Source organism: Haemorhous mexicanus, chromosome 8 (assembly GCF_027477595.1).
Source record: "Haemorhous mexicanus isolate bHaeMex1 chromosome 8, bHaeMex1.pri, whole genome shotgun sequence".
Lineage (NCBI taxonomy): Eukaryota > Metazoa > Chordata > Aves > Passeriformes > Fringillidae > Haemorhous > Haemorhous mexicanus.
Window position 1 is genome coordinate 6578925 of NC_082348.1, and position 19146 is coordinate 6598070.

At 40.4% G+C, this 19146-nt stretch overlaps 1 protein-coding gene across 12 annotated transcripts in view; it reads right to left on the bottom strand.

The window, feature by feature from the left end:
* The window catches only part of CCNT2 (cyclin T2), a 26016-nt gene extending 8382 nt beyond the window's left edge, over positions 1-17634 (bottom strand). For 3 of the 12 annotated variants that reach the window (XM_059852575.1, XM_059852572.1, XM_059852571.1), the window contains exons 1-8: positions 17423-17625; positions 16608-16689; positions 10081-10209; positions 9527-9587; positions 8382-8444; positions 4979-5143; positions 2075-2120; positions 593-756 (exon numbers count right to left, since the gene is read on the bottom strand). In XM_059852575.1, coding sequence (XP_059708558.1) covers positions 593-756; positions 2075-2120; positions 4979-5143; positions 8382-8444; positions 9527-9587; positions 10081-10209; positions 16608-16689; positions 17423-17622 — 910 coding nt within the window. In that variant the 5' untranslated portion in view covers positions 17623-17625. Of the gene's footprint in view, positions 1-592; positions 757-1759; positions 2121-2865; positions 2974-4978; positions 5144-8358; positions 8445-9526; positions 9588-10080; positions 10210-16607; positions 16690-17422 lie in introns of those variants that run through there. The other 9 variants (XR_009487297.1, XM_059852574.1, XM_059852573.1 and 6 more) reach the window with 8 other exon arrangements.
* Positions 17635-19146: the final 1512 nt, after the last annotated feature.

Genomic DNA, 19146 nt, shown 5'->3' on the forward strand with positions numbered 1-19146 from the left:
GAGATTTCCAACGTTACTGTGAAACAAAAATTTCACTCCAGGACCAACAAAGTCCAACACACAGACCTGAAAGCCCCAGGAGCTTCCACCTCCTCTACAGCAGCACATCTGGCCCTCAAATTCAGACTCCACTGTAGTAAATACTAACTTGAAAGACAACAAACTTCTAGGTGTAGGGTGTTCTAGGCATATGCTTTCTTCTTACCAGAGTGTGAGATCCCACAAGCTACACCAAACTGTTAACACAGAACTGCCTTCATAAACACGGCAATTTTATGTACAGCCTGATGAACACGGTCACTGAAACAGGACTGCATGAGTTTGCACTGACAGATTTCCATCTCTGTCTTGGTTCTGAAAAGCATTTAAAAGCAGGATTCTATCCTCCACCTGCAAAAGGTATGTGGACACCCCAGCCAACCCAAGTTTGTCTTCTGAAGTTCTCCCCACTCCTATCCCTTTCTTTCACTGAAGATCCAGCACATGAAGTCAGTGAGACTTAATTTCAGCTGAACGCTCTCACCACATACTATGCTCCATCCTTACATGAATAAACCCTTGAATTTCAAAATGAGACAGCAGCATGACTTACCATCTAGCAGTTCTAGAGTAACTGAGGGATCTACATATTCCCACCAGTGTTTTCCATCAGTTGATACTGGAATCTCCCAGTTGGACCACTTGCAGGCCAAGTGAATGCACACACATGCTATCACTGTGGGCTTGTACTGAAGACAGAATGTGGTAAGGTGAAGGCTGTTGCACACATTTCGTAATGAGGAACCAAAGGAAATCAAACATGTAAAACAGAAAACCCAAACAAATTAACCATTAACATACAGAATGAGATAGCTTGTCAATCAACAGCAGTTAAACATTTTGTTGAATAAATTCATAAGATACCCTACTGCCCTAAGAAAACAAAGGGCAGGGCATTTATCTGGTAGAAAAGTTTAATTTGATTTTGCTACCAAAAGCCTGATGAACAGTAAATAAATTTACCAATTATTCTACTGTACTTAAGTACTAAAAAGGGCAGTATAATATGGTGAATTAAAATTCTGCAGTATAATGCATAGAGCTAATTATGCAGTCTCTGAATGAGACAATCAGAAGGTCCCCAGCAGTTCCACAGCAGCCAGGTGAGTTATTTGTGGGCTTTGCTTTCACCAGGCCTGGATTTGTGATGTTTGTGACGTTGTCTTGAGCTTCCAGCACCACAAACACATTGGTTAACTTTCACTGCTTTAGCATAACTTCTCTTAACAGCTGCTTAAGTACAGAATCTTGCCCATCAAGGAACCACCAGGATTTATTTATTTTGAACAATTCTAATAACCAGCAGATACTGTTTAAAAACTGTAGATACTGTTTAAAAACTGTATCTACACATAATGTAATTCTCTTAAATAAAGGTTAAAGCAGTTTTGCAAGAGGCAAATTGAAGTAATCAGGGCTAAAGTCTGCCCTCTAATTCTTTCTCTGACAGGCCATGTCTACAAAACACCCACTTGGAATCCTAGAACTATAAATTTATCTAAGTACTTAAGTTTTAAAACTATATATTAAGATTAAAGAGCTGTTTCTAAAAGAAATAACATTGGGCTAGTACTAGTCTATCTAAAAAGAAAAGTCAGCTAGTTGAAAATATCTTAGGCCCCACTAGGATTTTATAAGTTAAGACTGAATCAGTACACTTAAAGTTAAGAGAAAACTGCCATTAACTACAAGTGTAAACTAAAAATAGTTTTGTACTTACCAAGATGCTCGGATTTCTAGGTTAAGTTTATCTCTTTGTAATCTTTAGCTGCTATTCAGGCTACCAATTTTAGACTTATGCACTCACAATCGAGAAAAAGTCATCAGAAAGCACCACTACACTTCTCATTGTGCATTTAAGCCCTTTGTGCCATCAGGCCCTTGTCCAATACACCGCACTGCAGGCGGGGAGGTACCACCACTGGAGGTGGCCCAGTCCCCCACTGCAACAAGGGTAAGACACATCAGGGGGCCCTGCAGTAAAGGAAGCTATAGTGTGCTACAACAGTGCAACAAAGAGGTTCAGGATAACAACCTGTTGGTAGCCATGAAATAGGATGTCTGTGCCAAATCCTTGCTTGCTGTAAGAAAAGAAAAACAAGAGAGATTAAAGATCTACACTAATTTTTCATAGGTTCATTCCAATATTCAAGCAGCTTTACCTTCCAAAAATCACTGCTGGCTATTTCTAAAGTACTGATCTGGCTTTAGCTAACTAGCCTTTAAAATAATCTTTTCTGAGACACAGAAGACTGAGACACACTCAGTATAGGGGAGCTGGACCTGTCATTCCCTTCGGTGCCCCTCCCTCCCCCTGCACAGCCCACAGGACAGCTCCCCTCCAACAGCTGACAGGTGAGCACTCTCCTCTGGGAAGCGCTGCTGCTTCCCCACCCTCACCTGCAGGGGATCCCTGCTTTGAGCTGGGAGTGCAGCAGGCAGTCAGTCCGGGCCATCAATCAGTGCTCCATCTGCTCTTGGAGCTGGCCATGGCAGGGCACCCTCCCACCTCCCCAGAAACAGCCACACCTCTCTCCCAAAGCCTGTAACACAGCCAGCCCCCAAGCTATGTGGGGAAAAAATTCAGTTTACTGCTCCTTCTAATTAAGAGCACTGCAGTCATAACATTTTGCTCCATATTTGTTAAATCTATGGCAAGGCTTCATTAGGAAACAGACAAATTCATTTGAGTTAGTCAGAAAAAAAATACCAGAACAAACCACAGGACTGCAACATGCCAGGAATGAAAAACTGACTTGGGCTGTTACAGAGTGCTGACCCCTAGAGTGACACCCCAATGCTCCTCACTCAGGTAAGAGAACTTACTGTAACATGCATTTAATGGAATAGCTGGGCACAAGGGGTTTAACCGCAGATTGAAAGCAGCCTTCATTGAATTCTTACTTTGACACTATCACTTGAAATCAGTGCTACCTGCAGAAAGCGTAGTGTTGAATTTTATGTCAAAGGGAATACTGTTAAACTTTTATTTTAATAATATTTCTAGAAAGTTTGAGAAATACTACAGTGGCTTTTAAATTTAGTTTTTAAAGAGCATATTAAAATGTGATTTGACTCAACTTCTAATAATTGCCAAGGAATAAAATTCAGATTTGTTTTTATGCTACACAGCCAGGAAGTGCCATAATCTAAGAAGAAAGTGGAAGTTGCAAGGTAACAGGATCTGTTCCTACACACAAATTCTACTAATCCATAATAATCAGAAGGTGATCTGACAGTGTGTTATGATATTTAGTTTGCACGCTGTAATGGTAATTGCATGCCAAAAAACCAAGGAGTTCAACCTCTTCCTCCCATCTAAAAAAGTAAGGTGGAATCACAAAAAAAAAAAAAAAAAAAAAAAAAAAAAAAAAAAAAAAAAGTGAAATGAGATTGTCATAACAAATAACGATACACAATGTTTGAGTAAGACTGAAATTGATGTCTTGCTCTTCATCTTTCATAAAAGCAATGCCTAAAGGATCTTCAATGATTTATATATAAACTCTGTAAAGATACATGTTTGAATTAAGGGAGCAAGACCAAGAAGCATCTCTACTCTCACTGAAATGTCCCTTCTGAACAAGGAAGAAAAGCAGATGTCAGAAAACTTCTATTTAACATCGGCTTGAAAGATGAGTAAATCAAAACACATACCTGGAAGAAAAGAATCACATCTTGAAACACACACTTTAGCCTCAATCAAAAATTACTGTGTTAAATACTTTATCTATCCTAAAAGTAGTATGATTCTGTTTCAATTTATTTACAGCTAAATAATAAACATTGCCAAAACCAGCAAGAAACTTCAGCTCACAACTAAAGCCTTGATAACACAAGGCTAAACTGAAAATATCCGTCCCCAACTCTTCTATGTAGGGCAGCTTTGGTTTAGCAGAATCCATAAATGAAATTAAATCTAATGAATTTTGGTTCCTGTATTTTGGTGGTTTATTCCCATTATAGTAGTGGAAAGTGCATCTCCAAAATTTAAATCATCTTGAAGCAGGGGCTAAAACAAGCCAGCAGAGCTGCTCTTGTAACTCACAAGCCGCAGGACCGATGGCTACAACACCAGCCATGAATGACCAGTTTTAGATTTTAGCTTTCAGGAGTGATTTAAAACATCCATCCTGTCTCACTGCTGCAGAAGCAGCCATAAGACAGGGATTAGTGAAATAGTCATCAATATTTTGAAACAAGACTTGCTGTCTGACACACCTTCCAAGAGGCTGTCTCCAAGGAACTGCCAACTGGGAACCAAAATGCTTTTTATTTGGCATAGCAGGTATCTTGCAGTTCCAAGATACCTGAGTCTTTTCTTCAACACAGCTTATCTTGGATCTTGGGATGCTCATGAAAACGTGACTGCCAAGTCCCCACTAGGAGCTGGTAACTGGCTATGCCTGGACCCTGACAAGGTGTGAGCATTCCCCAGAAAGAGGAGATTGCAGATAAGCTAGTCAGCATCAGAAGAGAGAAGCTTGCTGAAGTTCTTCTGGCAAAAGCAAAAAGGCCCAGGCTCTTTGAGGGAGGGATGCTGGAGGGTGCCTGTTGTATCTGGAAAGGGCTGGAGGAGACCATGGTGTAGGCATTCAGGTCTGAGCAGTCCTGGTGGCTTTATTTCTTGAAAGTATTTAAAACTTGGGAACAGGCCCATAAAAACCTGAGGTCAAAGTTCAGAATGGGAAGGCCACCTGTAGCAAGTGCTGGAGCGCAGCTGGTGTTTCACATCTTTCCACACTACTAAGATTCAAATTTTCCTCAGAGAATACCCTCTGAAAAAGCTGATGCATTTTCACCTTGTCTTCTGCTGATTTTGTCTTTATCAGCCTGATTTAAGCAATGGCATCTGCACACAGATACTATGGGATATTGGAAGGATCTGACAGTGCAATTTTCACAAAGGATTAGTAATGATCATGGGTGTTCGAGATACCTGATAACCTGCAGAGTAGCGAGAACAATCCTAGAAATCCTTGAGATCTCATCTTCACTTCCAAAAGGCTGTGTTCCAACACAGAGAAAGGAGTGACTGAAGACTTCCCAAGATGGAGATGAGGATACAGATTCCAAGTTTCACCAGAAGCAGGCTGAGAACAGACTGATTTTGCACCAGAATGTAAGAGGACCATGCCACAATCTTGGCACCAGGGCAGTTTCACTGCTGATCATTCAGCTAGTGTTGAAGGCAGCAAGGGCCAAAACCAGAACAGTTTTTGGTGTTTTGGTGGGGTTGTTTTTCCCCTTTTTTTTCCTTTCTTCTCTTCGTTACTGGAGCATTCTTGGAATGGACACTGAAGCTTGCTGACAACAGGCCCTCACATATCCACTGCCTTCAGATTCCTTGGACCTGTGGGATCCTAAGGAATGATGGTCCTGTCTCCTCTTCTCAGTCTCTTGACACTGAGGAAGAATGGTGCAGAAAAAATACTAAGCCCACACCATTCTCCTTGTCTGCTATACTGACCAAACTGCAAAGATGGAACAATTTCATTAACTCATGAGTCTCTGAACACTAGAAGGAGTAACTGGGTATTGTATGCCTCAACATCATGAATCATTATCTATCCATCCAGTCACCCCTTCTCTGCAATGATCTGTATTGTCCCAGTAACACTTTCAAAAAAGATTTCAATTTTAGAGAAGAATTCATTTTTTCTTTAGTTGTATGTTGAAGCAATTGTATTTATTTGCACCAGCTCCAACTTACTAGTTCATCTTCAGCTTCCAGCAATTGATTCTGGTGTGCCACTGCCAGACTAGACAGTCTTCTGACAAAGGACTTGACTGAGTTTTTTGAGCAACATCAACACAACATGGGTTGTTATATTTTCATTTTGTTTTTAAAGAGGATAGCTTACAGCTTAATAACAGGTAACAGTGACTGCATAAAACAAATTACCCTGGCTACAAGACAGCAAAAAGTGATGGAGAGAATCAGCCATCCTCTGAGGCACTGCAGTTTAGTCAGCCAAAGGGCCCTTTCCCACTACCTGACAATGCAGGGCACAAACCCTAAGCCAAATCCTGAAGCACACTTGCAGACCTCAGCTAACATTGCTGCTTCTTTTTTGATACTCAGTCAGACATTACATTCCTCCCTTCCTCCTCTCTCCAAACATGCAGTTGGAAGTTGTAATCATAACAGGCTTGGGTAAGTAAGGGTATCTCTGCCTTCTGAAATTGTGGGTTTTTTTGTCCAAGACGATGTTACCAGAACTGGATGAAGTCACCTTGGATTTCTTTAACTTCTCAGTCAATCCCTTTAGTACTAAAGGTTTAACACTGACAAATCTTAAGTATATTTTAAAAGCTTCAGGACTCAAATGTCTGAGTGTTGCATCTACTGACATTGAAAGCCCACACTGTCCAATAAATAAATGTTCAGGGACAGAAAACTAAACTCCTACCACTGTGTCTTTAAAGATAATCACAGTGCCCATGGGCCCATCTCCCTGTCCTCTCAACACATAAAACCAATGTTCCATGGCAGTTATTCTGTCCTTGCTTGACTTGCATGCATGACTTCCAATCTCATGCATGATGTTTTAAATGAATTAATTAGTTTCCTTTTTCTTATTTTGATATGAGGTACTCAAATACTGTGTTCACAGTCTACACCACTCCTAGGGACATGCTCCCAAGGACTCCAGCCACACACACAGTAAGGAGCACACCTCCTACAGTGAGCAGGTTTTTGAACATCAGAGACATTACATTCACTGTGCACCAGTCCTTGAGCTACATGGATTTTCAGCCCTCACTGAAATCTTCAGATTTCAAGACCTGATATCACTTTAGACTTCTAAGTATTTTTTCAAGTCTTCTGACATTAAATTCTAGTTTAAATATGTCAAATTAAAAAATTCACAGCATCTTCAAAGTATGAATTTTGTCAGTACAAAAAATTAGCTTACAAAACACAAAGGGAAAAGCTGAATTGCCTAAGAGTGGTATCTATCTACCCTTGATGAAAGGAAATCCAGTTAGTGTAGCAGTGTGCCTGTAGGCTTGAGTGACACACACTGATGTGGAAATCCTGAGGCAATACAACATTCCCCCACCCCTCCCCACAGCTCCAGACAGCAAACAGAAGCACAGGGGCTCCCCAAGAGAGTAAAATGTGCTCACATTTACAGTGACCAACAGCTAAGAAAAGCCAAAGCAAAACCCTACAGAACAGCTGGTGTAGACTACTGAGATTTCAGGTGCAACTGGACTCATGCACCAAGTCACAACCAAATCTGGGCAGAAAGCAGAGAATCACTATCTTACAGCAAAGAGAGCAACAGAACTCTTTAAATGCAAGTAAGTTACAGCACCAGCCCTACTCAGTGTCCAAAGACACTCACCAGGAACCTACTACAAGTAAGAGACACCCTTCCTTAAAAGAACACCATTAATTCCAAAGGTACTACAAACCAAATCTAATTAACAGGGTCAGGCTGTACCTAAATTTTATATATTTTATAGAGGGAGAAGAAAAAACACCAAAAACTTAGAAGTACATATGCATTTCTCACTGCAAAACCAGCTAATGACTAGAGACTAACAATCATGGTTTAATAATTTCAAAACACTTTTAACTTAAGAAACATAATTAAAGTGAAAAGCTTATTTTAGATGCTTTTACAACTGATTCCTAATTTTTTTCATCTTACATCTTATAAGAGGGTGTTTTAATCTTTTTTTAAAGCTCCAAAAGAAACCAATTCAAGAATTAAAGAAGATGTGCCAAAATGCCACAAAAAATATTGAGAACAAAACAGGTTTCTAGCCATTTACATTAATGAGCTGCAGAGAAGTTACAGGATATGTTTAACTAAAGGTTTGGGGTTTTGTGCTACCATCCAAAACAAGTAAGGACACACTGCTACAGAAAAACAATCAGTCACACCTATTTGCATGTGACAGCAGACTTGCTATGCACTCCCTGTCCCTCAGTCCATTACCTGAAAAGATTTGCTAAGACAAAAAGCTGGCATTAACCATCAATGGGCAAAGCTACTTCAGAGTGACAATCATCAGCTCAGATTGATACTATGGATTGGCCAATCAGTTTGCAACTGCTGACTGCTTCTGTCATTCCAGAACACATGGAACAGCTACTATTAAAAACAAAGCTAATCATAAAACAAAACAAAACAAACAAAAAAAAAGGACAAAAGACTGGACTCTGTGACTCTCTAAAGGTAAATATCAAACTTTTAATAATTAATTTTAAACATACTCTTTGGATAACATAGTTGATGAAAAATCATGTTAGACAAATAACATTACTTTCAAATTTTACAAGAAAGGTAAAAAAGGACTTACAGAAGTGGTTAAAAGTCACTGACCTCTCACTAACTGTGTACATTTCACAACATCTGTGTGTGGATGTTCAATGGTAATCTCAAAACCTGAGGGGTTACAAATACATTTCAGAATTATACATTTGCATCTGTAAAATAAAAAGCAAACCCCTTATGTTTCCCCACAGATCTAAAATCTTTGCTAAAGCTTTGCACTGAAGAATAATTAACACTATTTAAGTGCCTTTTATTCTTTACCTCTTCATACTTTTGAATGACAGATGGTAAAATCACTTTGTAATCCATTACTAAAATATTCCTCCAGTAACCTCAAATCCTGTACACACATAACCTGGGAAATTACAATCTTTTTAAAGCTGAATATATCTGAACAATTTCTAGCAAGTTACTAAGTCAGTAAAAACTGTACTGCAAACACAATGGTGTACATGTATACCTTTATTAATAGATTTCTAGCACTTGAACAGGTTGCAGGTATGAAATTAGAAATTAAATCAATTTGTAGATCAGTGACTTAAGAAACCCTTCTTGGTTTATGACACTGTTTTAAGAACTAGGTCAGTAATGTGAGCTATTTTTTTTAACAATACCCCAAGTGGTATTTAAGAATATCTGAGCAAGTCAGTGCTCTCGAGCCTCTGGCTGTAATTGTCTCTATGGTATTTTAGTCAGAAGAGTGTCTTGACAAAACATTCCACTTCAAATTTTGGAATAATCTGAAGCCATTAAATGGCTACACTACAACTTGTCTCCTTCAGAGTCAGCACCTGCTGATTTACATAATGTTCTTCTATGGAAAGGCAGAATGGGGAAGACCACTGGGTACAAAGCTCTTTCCAACTGCTTCAGGACATGCACAGCCAGCCTACTACACCATGCTACCTTACGGGAAGAAATGCCAATGTAATTACTACTTGGAGTAAAATCTACTTGGAAGCCTACACATTTCTACCTCAAACTGTCAAAAACATCTCTTTCACAAGTACAGACACACCTTTCTTCTCCACAGTGAACACAGCAGAACTGATAACACAAAACTAAATTCAGAAGTTATACAGGGGAACAGTTAAATTCTAGTGCACCAACAGCACATCAAAAATCCAGTTATTTGGGTCCCACTAGCTCTTCATGGCAAGCTGGCTGCACAGGAGGTATTTAGAAAGACATACCTAAAGTTTGAAGCATTATTGTTTCAAGTATAACCAGCTCTTGGGCTTGTTGAAGGTACGCCTGAAACAAACAAGCAGACAGGTGAAGACACAGCAATAACTTCACTCACACACTGCCTGTCTGGTACAGCACTGGCAACACAGGACACAGCACCAGCACCCGGGCCTGTGAGCACTGACAACTCACAACACTTCACACTGGGGTTACTTTCTTCCCACCAGTACACACTGCTACAAATTCAGTTCCACCAGCCTGCCTTTCACAAGATTAACTTAGTCTGCATCTCAAACAATCTATTCCAGCAAAGCAATTCTGGGAGGTCAGGTGGGTGCTGTAAGAATTTCAAGATGGAGCAATCTCTTCAAGTTTTGTAACAAATAAGTGAGTCTTTAAGAAACTGCATTAAGTAATAGAAAGACTTAAATGGTATAAAAACAAAGGCTTTTCTTCCTAGGCTGCAGAGAGCAATATTCCAGCAAGACAATGTAACAAATCATTAGGTGAAATGTCATCTTTCAAACCATGTATATTTGAAACCATAACTTCCACCTACATCACTCTTTGTATCCAGCTGTGGCTCTTGAGGATGAAGACAGGCATTTGCTACTTTAATAACATGTTCAAGTTTCCGTGGCTGTTCTTCCACTTTTGCAGCCAAAAACAATGCCGTGGGAGACATTATCTGAAGAAGAAAAACATGTGTATTTTTTAACTTTTTACAAGCAGGACTTGAACTTTTATGGAGTCTAAACTAGCACAGAAAGGTTTAAGAAGTTGGACTTGTGGGGTTTTTTTTCAGTTTTGAAGTCATGTAAGGCAACAAAAATATAACTAGTCCTGTTTTATTTTGTAACTGATGCAATCCTCTTAGCAGCAGGGAAGGAGTAGCATAATGTTAAATTACATTTGTGAGTAAGATGTCTGAGGTCAAACTAATTCTAGCTCAACGTAAAATATTTTGGCCTAGAAGACTTAGTCACAGTAGAACAGGCTGTTTCAAGTTAAATATACCTCATGAGAAAGTTCATCCAATTTCTTGCACAGAGCAAGTCACTACACCATCTTTTCAGTAAAACAGCTGATCACAAGTTCTGGTAACATTTAATTCTCCCAAAGAGTGAGAAACTTTGCAGAGAACTTTAATAAAAACAGCTTGTTATATAAACATAGGCTCTACAAGTGAAATCAACTTTATATATACACATATATTCTTAGACACTTTACTATATGCCCAGCAGTATCTGGAGAACAAAGCATAAGGATTTGTAAAACACCAGTTCTATCCAATGTTAGTAAAGTCTACACATTACATTTAAAAATGAAAATTGACATCAAACTCTAGAAGTCATAAGGTAGCAGTTCAGTATCACCTAAGAGCTGTGAAGTAGAATTTTGGTACCTGTTGTCAGCTAGAGTGACTGATGCGTACAGACAGAACACAGCAAACCACAAACCACTGATGAATTAGGTTCTCTTTGCATGCAAAAGCTGCCCATGTTAACCAGGAATTAAAATGGTACTAGAAATCATCTAGACATAAGCTGATTAAAATGATTAAAATTAAGCCAGTAAAAAGCATTTATTCAGAGACTGAAAAAGCTCCTAGCTGAGTATTTAATTAATGCATGGTGCAAGTATTGGATTTCTCATTCAATGTCCACATAGAACTAGGCTAAATAGGAGGCATAGGCCCCCTAAAGTCAGATTTGCTTTTTTTTTTTGCCAGTGAGCAGCCCCTTTTTATGCCAAAATGAAATATTTGGTATAAATTCTTTTCAATATATGCAAAACTGCAACAAACTAATTAAACATTTAAAGGATTAAATTTCAGAAGCTTTCAAATGTACTGAGAATACTTTTTTTCATCCTTAAATCACTTTGAAAACCCCACTTGGATCTTAAGTAAAACTTTAAAGTTGGCAGATTTGGAAACTGACACCCTGGTAAGGCAATACCCTTTGATGAGTACAAGTGTGCCATGAGAAATCTAGCAAAAATCTCAGTCTATAAAAACCAACTACCCAAAACAAGTCACAGGGAGCACATTCTTTTACAAGGGAGACAAGAACCCCTGTTTTCTTTTTAAGAATCTTGTAACCTAAGCCTGATGAACAAATGAAATAAAAACCCAAGGTGAAGTGTTGCTGAACAAGGCCATTTTAGCACTGTCATTTAATACTTCTGATGATTCTGTAGAACTTCCTATCCCCATTGCTTGAAGTAATGATTTAAAATTCTGGAAGGAATTTCCTTTGCCAAGGACATACTACTTGAAATGTGTCTCACAGTGGGAGGTAAAACTTTTAAACAACAAATATGATGGAAACACTTTCTGGAGTTCAGAAAGTGAGAGTATCAACAGCTCTGAAGTGGCAGAAAATGCAGAAGATGTCAGGCAGCACACACAGGCATAAACCAACACACACATGTCATATAAAGGTATTTTAGAGAACTCAATTTTCAACAACTACCATGACTGAAAACATTTCTATTTTGCCGAGGCATTATTTGAACCAAGTCACCAATGACCAGATAATTAAATCAATAGCATATTCTCACTCACTGTTACTCTGTGTCTGACTGCACCAAAGTTCTACTTTCCAAAAAAGCACCATCAGGCTGACTTCAGGATCTCTTCTGATTTACTGAAGCAGATCAGAACTGGCCAAGAAGTCTCCACACAATTCCTGATCCCCAAAACCTTACACAAAACACAGCTCTGGAGGCTGATTAAGTCAAGCTGGTTAACTGTCATATAACTCTGGTTCATCAGAAATCTATGTACAGCCCAATTAACTATTTCCTTAAAAAAGAAGTGTTGGCTTCTGGCCAAAGAATTTCAGGTCTTTATCCTCTCTAGGACAAGGGTTCTCACTCCCAGTTTAGAGTAGGCCATTATTTTTAGCTCCCTTGGTATTGATTCAGAAAAATAGACATCCTAGTAAAATTCCAGACTTGGCACAAATGTAGTCTTCAGTGAACACACCCTGCTAAGTGTATAACTGGCAAAGTTACTCAAATGCTTTCATTCATTTCCAATTACCAAAAATGGCAAAAAAACCCAAGCAAAGTAGAACGAAAAAAACCCCAAGATTAAAGAAACATACTTGACAAAGCAGTAGTGTATTTCCTATATATAGATATCTGAATTTGATATCAATCAAAATAACTTAGAGTAATTATATACTATGCACCCCAAATAGTATTTGAGAAATCTTCAGAACACATGTGATATATGACATTAAATCCCACTTTATTACTAGCCAAGTCCCACAGAAATAGAAAAAATCCCCAAAACATAAGAGCCTTGTTTACACAACCCAAAAGCATAATACAGCAAGTTTCACTGGGAACTATGGTACAAGTCCTTTTTCACTTAAAAAGTAAAAGGCAGTGTCATGACAAAGGCACTCAGAAAAATCTCAGAACACATCAGCAGCATGCATGTAGTTTTCTGAGACCTACCTCTCCCTTCCAATGCCAATATTAGTATGTTTTTAGACTGATACAGTTTAGCCTTAGACATTAAGTGCTTACTGTCTATGAGAGGGGTTTTCAAGTTTGAACACAAAGAGCTGTAAGGAATTTTTTTTATTATAACCAGAAGCTCACATTGCATAAAAGCAGCAAATATGTTAAATTGCACTATTAAAACCAGAACTGAAGTACCCAAAACAGCCTCACTAGAGCTTGAAGCGTATTATGAAAGTTTCAAGAACTTTGCAAAACTGCAAAGTCAACTGTTTAATACTGTGATTTGGACAGGGCACAAGGAAGGGAATGCAGAGGACTGGAAACAAAACACCCTCCACACAACTCACCTACCTTGCACTTGAAGGAAAACAATTCCTCATGCAGCCTTCTTTAGGCTCTTCACTAAGCTCCACTGTATGTCACAAAAACTACCTGACATCATCAAGACTATTTTCAACTGCTTGGCTGGTATTCCACATGGCATTTCTAAGGATTGTATTTAAAAACTACAGCTCCCACTTGGATGCCTTACCTCTCATTGCCAGCATATGAAGGATTTCCCCCCCCTTTCTGTTCTTCAAATCACAGGGTACTGAAGAGTAAGCACCCAAAAGAACTATTTGCTATGTAACAGTGTAACACAACAAGTACTATAGAAACAGTATTTGCAGAAGAATTTTTATTTTGAAGTTATTCTAAAGTATAATAGTGAGGGTAGTACTGCTTATAAAAAGCCAGCAAGCTCCCTCCCCATACCAATATTAGCACAGACTAACTTTATACTCAGTAACCCAAAGTCCCTATGCCCTGGTCAGCAATGTAGAAAGAATAATTTGTGCTGAGGAGATCCACAGTAGCTCCTGTCATTTGCACAGCCAGGGAAATTAGTAGTCAGGGCATCCAATTCTGCTTCCCAGAATTGGTAAAGCAAATTTCTATCCTCACTGGGGCACAACAACCTTGCAAGGACTTTGCCTGCCTTGCCTGCAACATCCAAACCTCAGTACTTTCTTCTTTGCACCCAAATGCATGTACTCAGTAGGTAACCCAGAGCAACTCAGAAGTGACTTGCTAGCTCACAGCAATTTCACAAAAAAGGGGATATCTGGCTAATAAGCAGTACATATAATACATTCCCAATGAACCAAGACTACATTAACTGGTGCATGCTACCTCTGTGGCCCTACAGATTGAAGATACTGTTGGGAATTCTGTTCCCTGTTCACAGGTGACTCAAACTCCTGAAAGCCTGTAAAATTGTTTAGCAGTAACTTATACTGAAGAAAAACCCCATAAAATTAAGACAACAACTATCCCTGTTTGTTAACAAATACGTGCATGTCACATACATGACATACATGTGTATTTGTGTAACCTGGCAGTTACACATGATGAAAAATGTGCAAGTGCTAATTACCAGACTAAAAACATTTATCAACCAATAAAACAAGACAACACAGGCCACATTTTTTCAGCTGAAGATCATAAGGCATTCTGACTAATGGCCATCTAATTTTCTAGCCCCAGCATTCAGATTCCTTCCTGCCATGGATAAACAGCACCACGTGCACACAACAAAGAAATATTAGAGATATACTGCATATGCTGCATAGGTCTTACCTTTGAGACAGCCAGTACCTTACTATTCATTCCCAAGGGTTACTTTCTTCTTGCAGAGATGAATACTGTTACATTTCTTAGCTTGCCAAATACTCTGAAGAGTTGATATTAAGTATTTATTAGAGTTCTCAGCTTTTGCTTTCTTACAGAGGACCAAATGGATGGTTTGGGAGTATTTTAAAAGGGACTCCATTCACGGAGACCCTCTTTGCCCTACAGAATTGTAAAAAGGAAATGCTCTTGCCCATCAGCACATACATAAAGCCACTCTCTGGCCTTATGCTCATTAAGAATTACAAAAAGGAGTTCAGCAAGAATCAGTACTGCTGAGGTACAACCTGCAGATCACTTGCCTTTAACTTTAAACATTATTACCTGAGAATTAATTAAACAGTACACTTCCCTCCCCTGTAATAGTTGCAGTTTGCATGGCAGTCAGCCCTTACACAGCTTACTTGTGAATTTTAACATTCATAATTCAACTTAAGCCACAGTTATCATATAAAGAGCACTACACATTCAAACACTACTGCACTGCCAGTTCCAAGCGACTGGCAGTGCAGCATCCAGTGAAAAGCCAAACACAGCAGCCAAAGCTTCTTGCTGCCTAAATCTAGCCCAGATTACCAGCTGACAGTGCAAACAGCACTCCAGCAGGTGATATAACAGGTACGTGGGTCTATATATAAACACAGCAGCTCCACACTGAGCCATCTCTCCACTCCAAGCAGCTCTAGCTTATCAAGCCCACAAGCCATTCAACAGTCCCAAAAACTTTGGATGCCTCACCAGCTCCTCTTCCACCAGCTCCAGGTTACTGCTATATGGGCAGAACAGCAGCAGGAGGGGAGAAAGAGGAACTTGTATGGATGACCACTGCAGTTCTGGAAACAAGCTGCTGGAAATCTGAGTTGAGCTCAGATTCTGCCTGAAAAATAATTATATACACTTCTGAAATGTACCTACAAATGAGTATGTGCTTCCAGCTAAACAGGCACCAAACAAGATGCCCATTTGCTCAATCAACAATAATAAATTCATGACAGGAAGAAGAGCTGGCTCTCCTTGTACCCCACTGTGTACCTGCCCCAACTGCAGACAGTGCAAGGTTTGCAAGAGTCTTCCCCTTGGTAGGTAAAAGACTGCTCTGACCTAGACCTAACATCTGTCAGCCTCAATCTGTTTTGTCATTAAAAGATCTAAGAAAACTCATCCTTAACATTTAATGACAAACCACCATCACTAGTGACCGTTCTTCCTTAAACAAACCCCCAAAACACCTACACTATTATACTATTATTATTATTTCAGACATTCAGAAAAAAAGCCTGACATTCCCAAGTTGTTATCTCCAGTTCCATACATGTTACAATATTCCTCAACAACAGCTAGCATTTCTGCTGAAAAATTCTGTTCTTAACAACACATTCTGTGTTCAGAGTCAACATGTCCAGGTTATTAGGCAAAACAAGATTTACCTGAACACATGTAAAAATTCTGCTTATCTAATATGACTTACCACTTAAGATTAGACTAGCTAAAACAATTTACACTGCTTTAGGGACAGCTACATAATCCATATGGATACACACACATAACCACATTATCATTGTCAGACACACCATGCCAAAACTTCCACTGACTTCACCAAGAAAAATGTGTGTTCCTACACATTAGCCTTTCAAACTTCAGCACATAAACACCAGCCACATTTAAAACATCTAAATGTATTCTTCACACATCTGAAATGTGCTTGCTGATGGTGCCTATTTATTTTTTTATTTTGATGGCAGAAAATAAAATCTAATTGCCACTAGTTAAAGTAATCCAAAATTGAAAACAAGTATCATTACTGCTTCTAAACCATTGATAAGAAGCTAGAATTCCTAAAAACAAATCACACTTCACACTCCTGTGTGTAACACTTCTCAGTCAGAACTGCCAAAATTATGGGCATGCTATAATCAAACATAAAATCATACTTACATTTCGATTAAATTTTGTGAAGGAATGATGCATATAAAACCTGTGCATGTAAACAATTGCAGTATTTATGGTAAGCTGAGATCTGGAAGATTAAATGAAGGAAACACTACATATTAAGAAAATTGTCGACAAGAACTGAAAGCGATGTGCTTTCCATATCAATCACTGCTCTCAACATATTGTCTTCAGCCGAAAATGGATTAGGGACGTGACACTTCAAAACTTAACTGATAATAACACATCCTTAACTGATATCTACAAGTATCATTCCCATCTGTTCCGCAGACCATGTGGAGATTCCTACGCCAGGCTCCCCACAGTCACCCACGGAATGAGAACTCCTCAATGGGCGACACACTGAAACACTCTCTCAAGTGCTTTTGTTTTGTTCCAGTTCAACTATTTCACTAAAGGGATTTGATGGTTTGGCCTTGCTCTGATCGATTTTTTTTTTTCCCTTTAAAAAATCACATTAAAGAATGCCTAAGGAGGAGCTGCCCGTTTCGGGTAAAACGGCAACTCGGGTTTACTTTAGAAAAGCCCCAGCAAGCGGCTCCGGCCACCAGCGCGGCTGGGAGGGCAGGTGGGAAGCCGCGTCCCTGAGCGCCGACAAAGAGCGCGGCGCGGGGGCTTCGCCAGGCTCCTCCTCCCATTCTGTGCCTCCAGGCCACGGCTCCATCCCGCGGGAGCGCCGGCCGGGGCTGCGGAGCAGCGGCAAGGCTCCCGGGGACAGCTCCCACACCAGGAAATAGGTCTCCCGCCGCCCCTCCACGCGCGGCCCCCGCCGCCCCTCACGCCTGTGCCCGCTCGGATACACGTTGAGGCGCTGGCCCATGTCTTGGATGAGGTTGGCCGCCTGCTGCCGGTACGAGAGCTCCTTGTCGGCCTCCACGCCGCAGCGCCGCGAGGGCGTGTTCTCCAGCTGCTCGCGGCTGAAGAACCAGCGCGACGCGGCCGAGGAGCCGCCGCCGCCCCGCGCTGCGGACCCCGCGCAGCCCGCGCCAGCCGCCGCCATGACACCTCCTCCTCCTCCTCCAGCGCCTCCTCCCGCCGCCTCCATCGCGGCTCTCGCGAGAGCTCCCGGGCCCGCGCGCGCCCTCCGCCATAGAGTCTCGCGGCGGGGCGGCCGCGGTCACGTGGGCTGCTGGGGCTGAGGGAGCGGCCATGGCGGCCCCGGAGTGAGGGTCGTGAGGGGAGGGAGCCGTGGAGTCACGGAGCTGGGGAGTCTGGAAGGGACCTCTGAGGGCACCCAGTCCGCTCATCAGCCCAGCACTGCCACTGTAACCCCGCTAAACCAGTGCGCCCCATCGCCCCGTGCCCGCGTGTAACACCTTGAACACCTCCCTCGATGCTGAGTCCACCACTCCCCTGTAATGCCTATCCCGTTGCCTGACCACCCTATGACTGCGATCTATTTCATACGACAGTTCAAATATCTAATCTCGGTCTGGATACCTTTATGCTTAATAAAATGAAAAACAGATAACGTTTGAAGCAAGGATTCCTTTTTTAATGCAAGCTAATCACAGAACAGCCTTCTTGGAGGAGGACATGGAAAGGGAGGAAGGAAGGAAAGATTTGGAATGCACAACTAATTCCTAGAAAATTCCTGTCTGCTGGCAATATCAGCTTGTGGACGCTTGAGAAATGCCCAAGAAAATGATGAATTATTATTAGGAATTGTGTAATTGCAGGTGAGCAGTTCCAGCATGTCAGTGAAGCCCCTGCAGCTTGCAGGTTTGTTCTCACTGGGCACTCCGTGTTCAGAGATGGAATTTCAGCCGTGGTTTGAGTTTATGCATTCAGGGTTCAAAGGGTGCAAAAAGGTATTTAAAGTTCTGATCACCATGCGTGAAAATGAGAGTTCAGCTCATGTTCAGTGCATGCCACTGCCAGTCTGCATGGCTTTGTTCACCTGAAGCTACATCACAATGAGTTCTTTTACAACTTCAGAGCCAGTTTTAAACAAGCAGTTGTAATCTTAGAACTAGACCCGACAGAATACTGATGAAATATAGAGATGTATAATGCAGCACAGACATGAATTACTTGCCTGATCTTCCCAAATGTATATCTTCTTTAAGATCCTGCATGTCCAGAGGAAATTTAACCTCAAAGACTTCTCATGTAATTAGCTGATCTTGGACTTCATATTTGTGCGTCTGTAACAATCAAGGTACAATATTTTACCTCATTGTTTAAATCACTGTGTAGAGATCATGGAATTTGGGTGTTCAACTTAGATTTTTTATTCCTGCAGTAACTGGTGGAGGATTATTAAGACTGTTCTCATCTGGCTGCAATTAGAATTTTACATTAGCTTTGTTAATGAAATGAAAATATGGAGGGAAGATTATATATATACATATATATCCCTGTCTTAAAAATCTTAACATATCAAGAATAGGTAGAATATCATTAAATAAGGACAGTGGATAATGAATATGATTTATGCAAGGTATGCACATTAATTAACTCCCACGCAGGATACTGCAATCACCCATTTAGTCACAGGTTAAAGTAATTAAATACAGTTCTT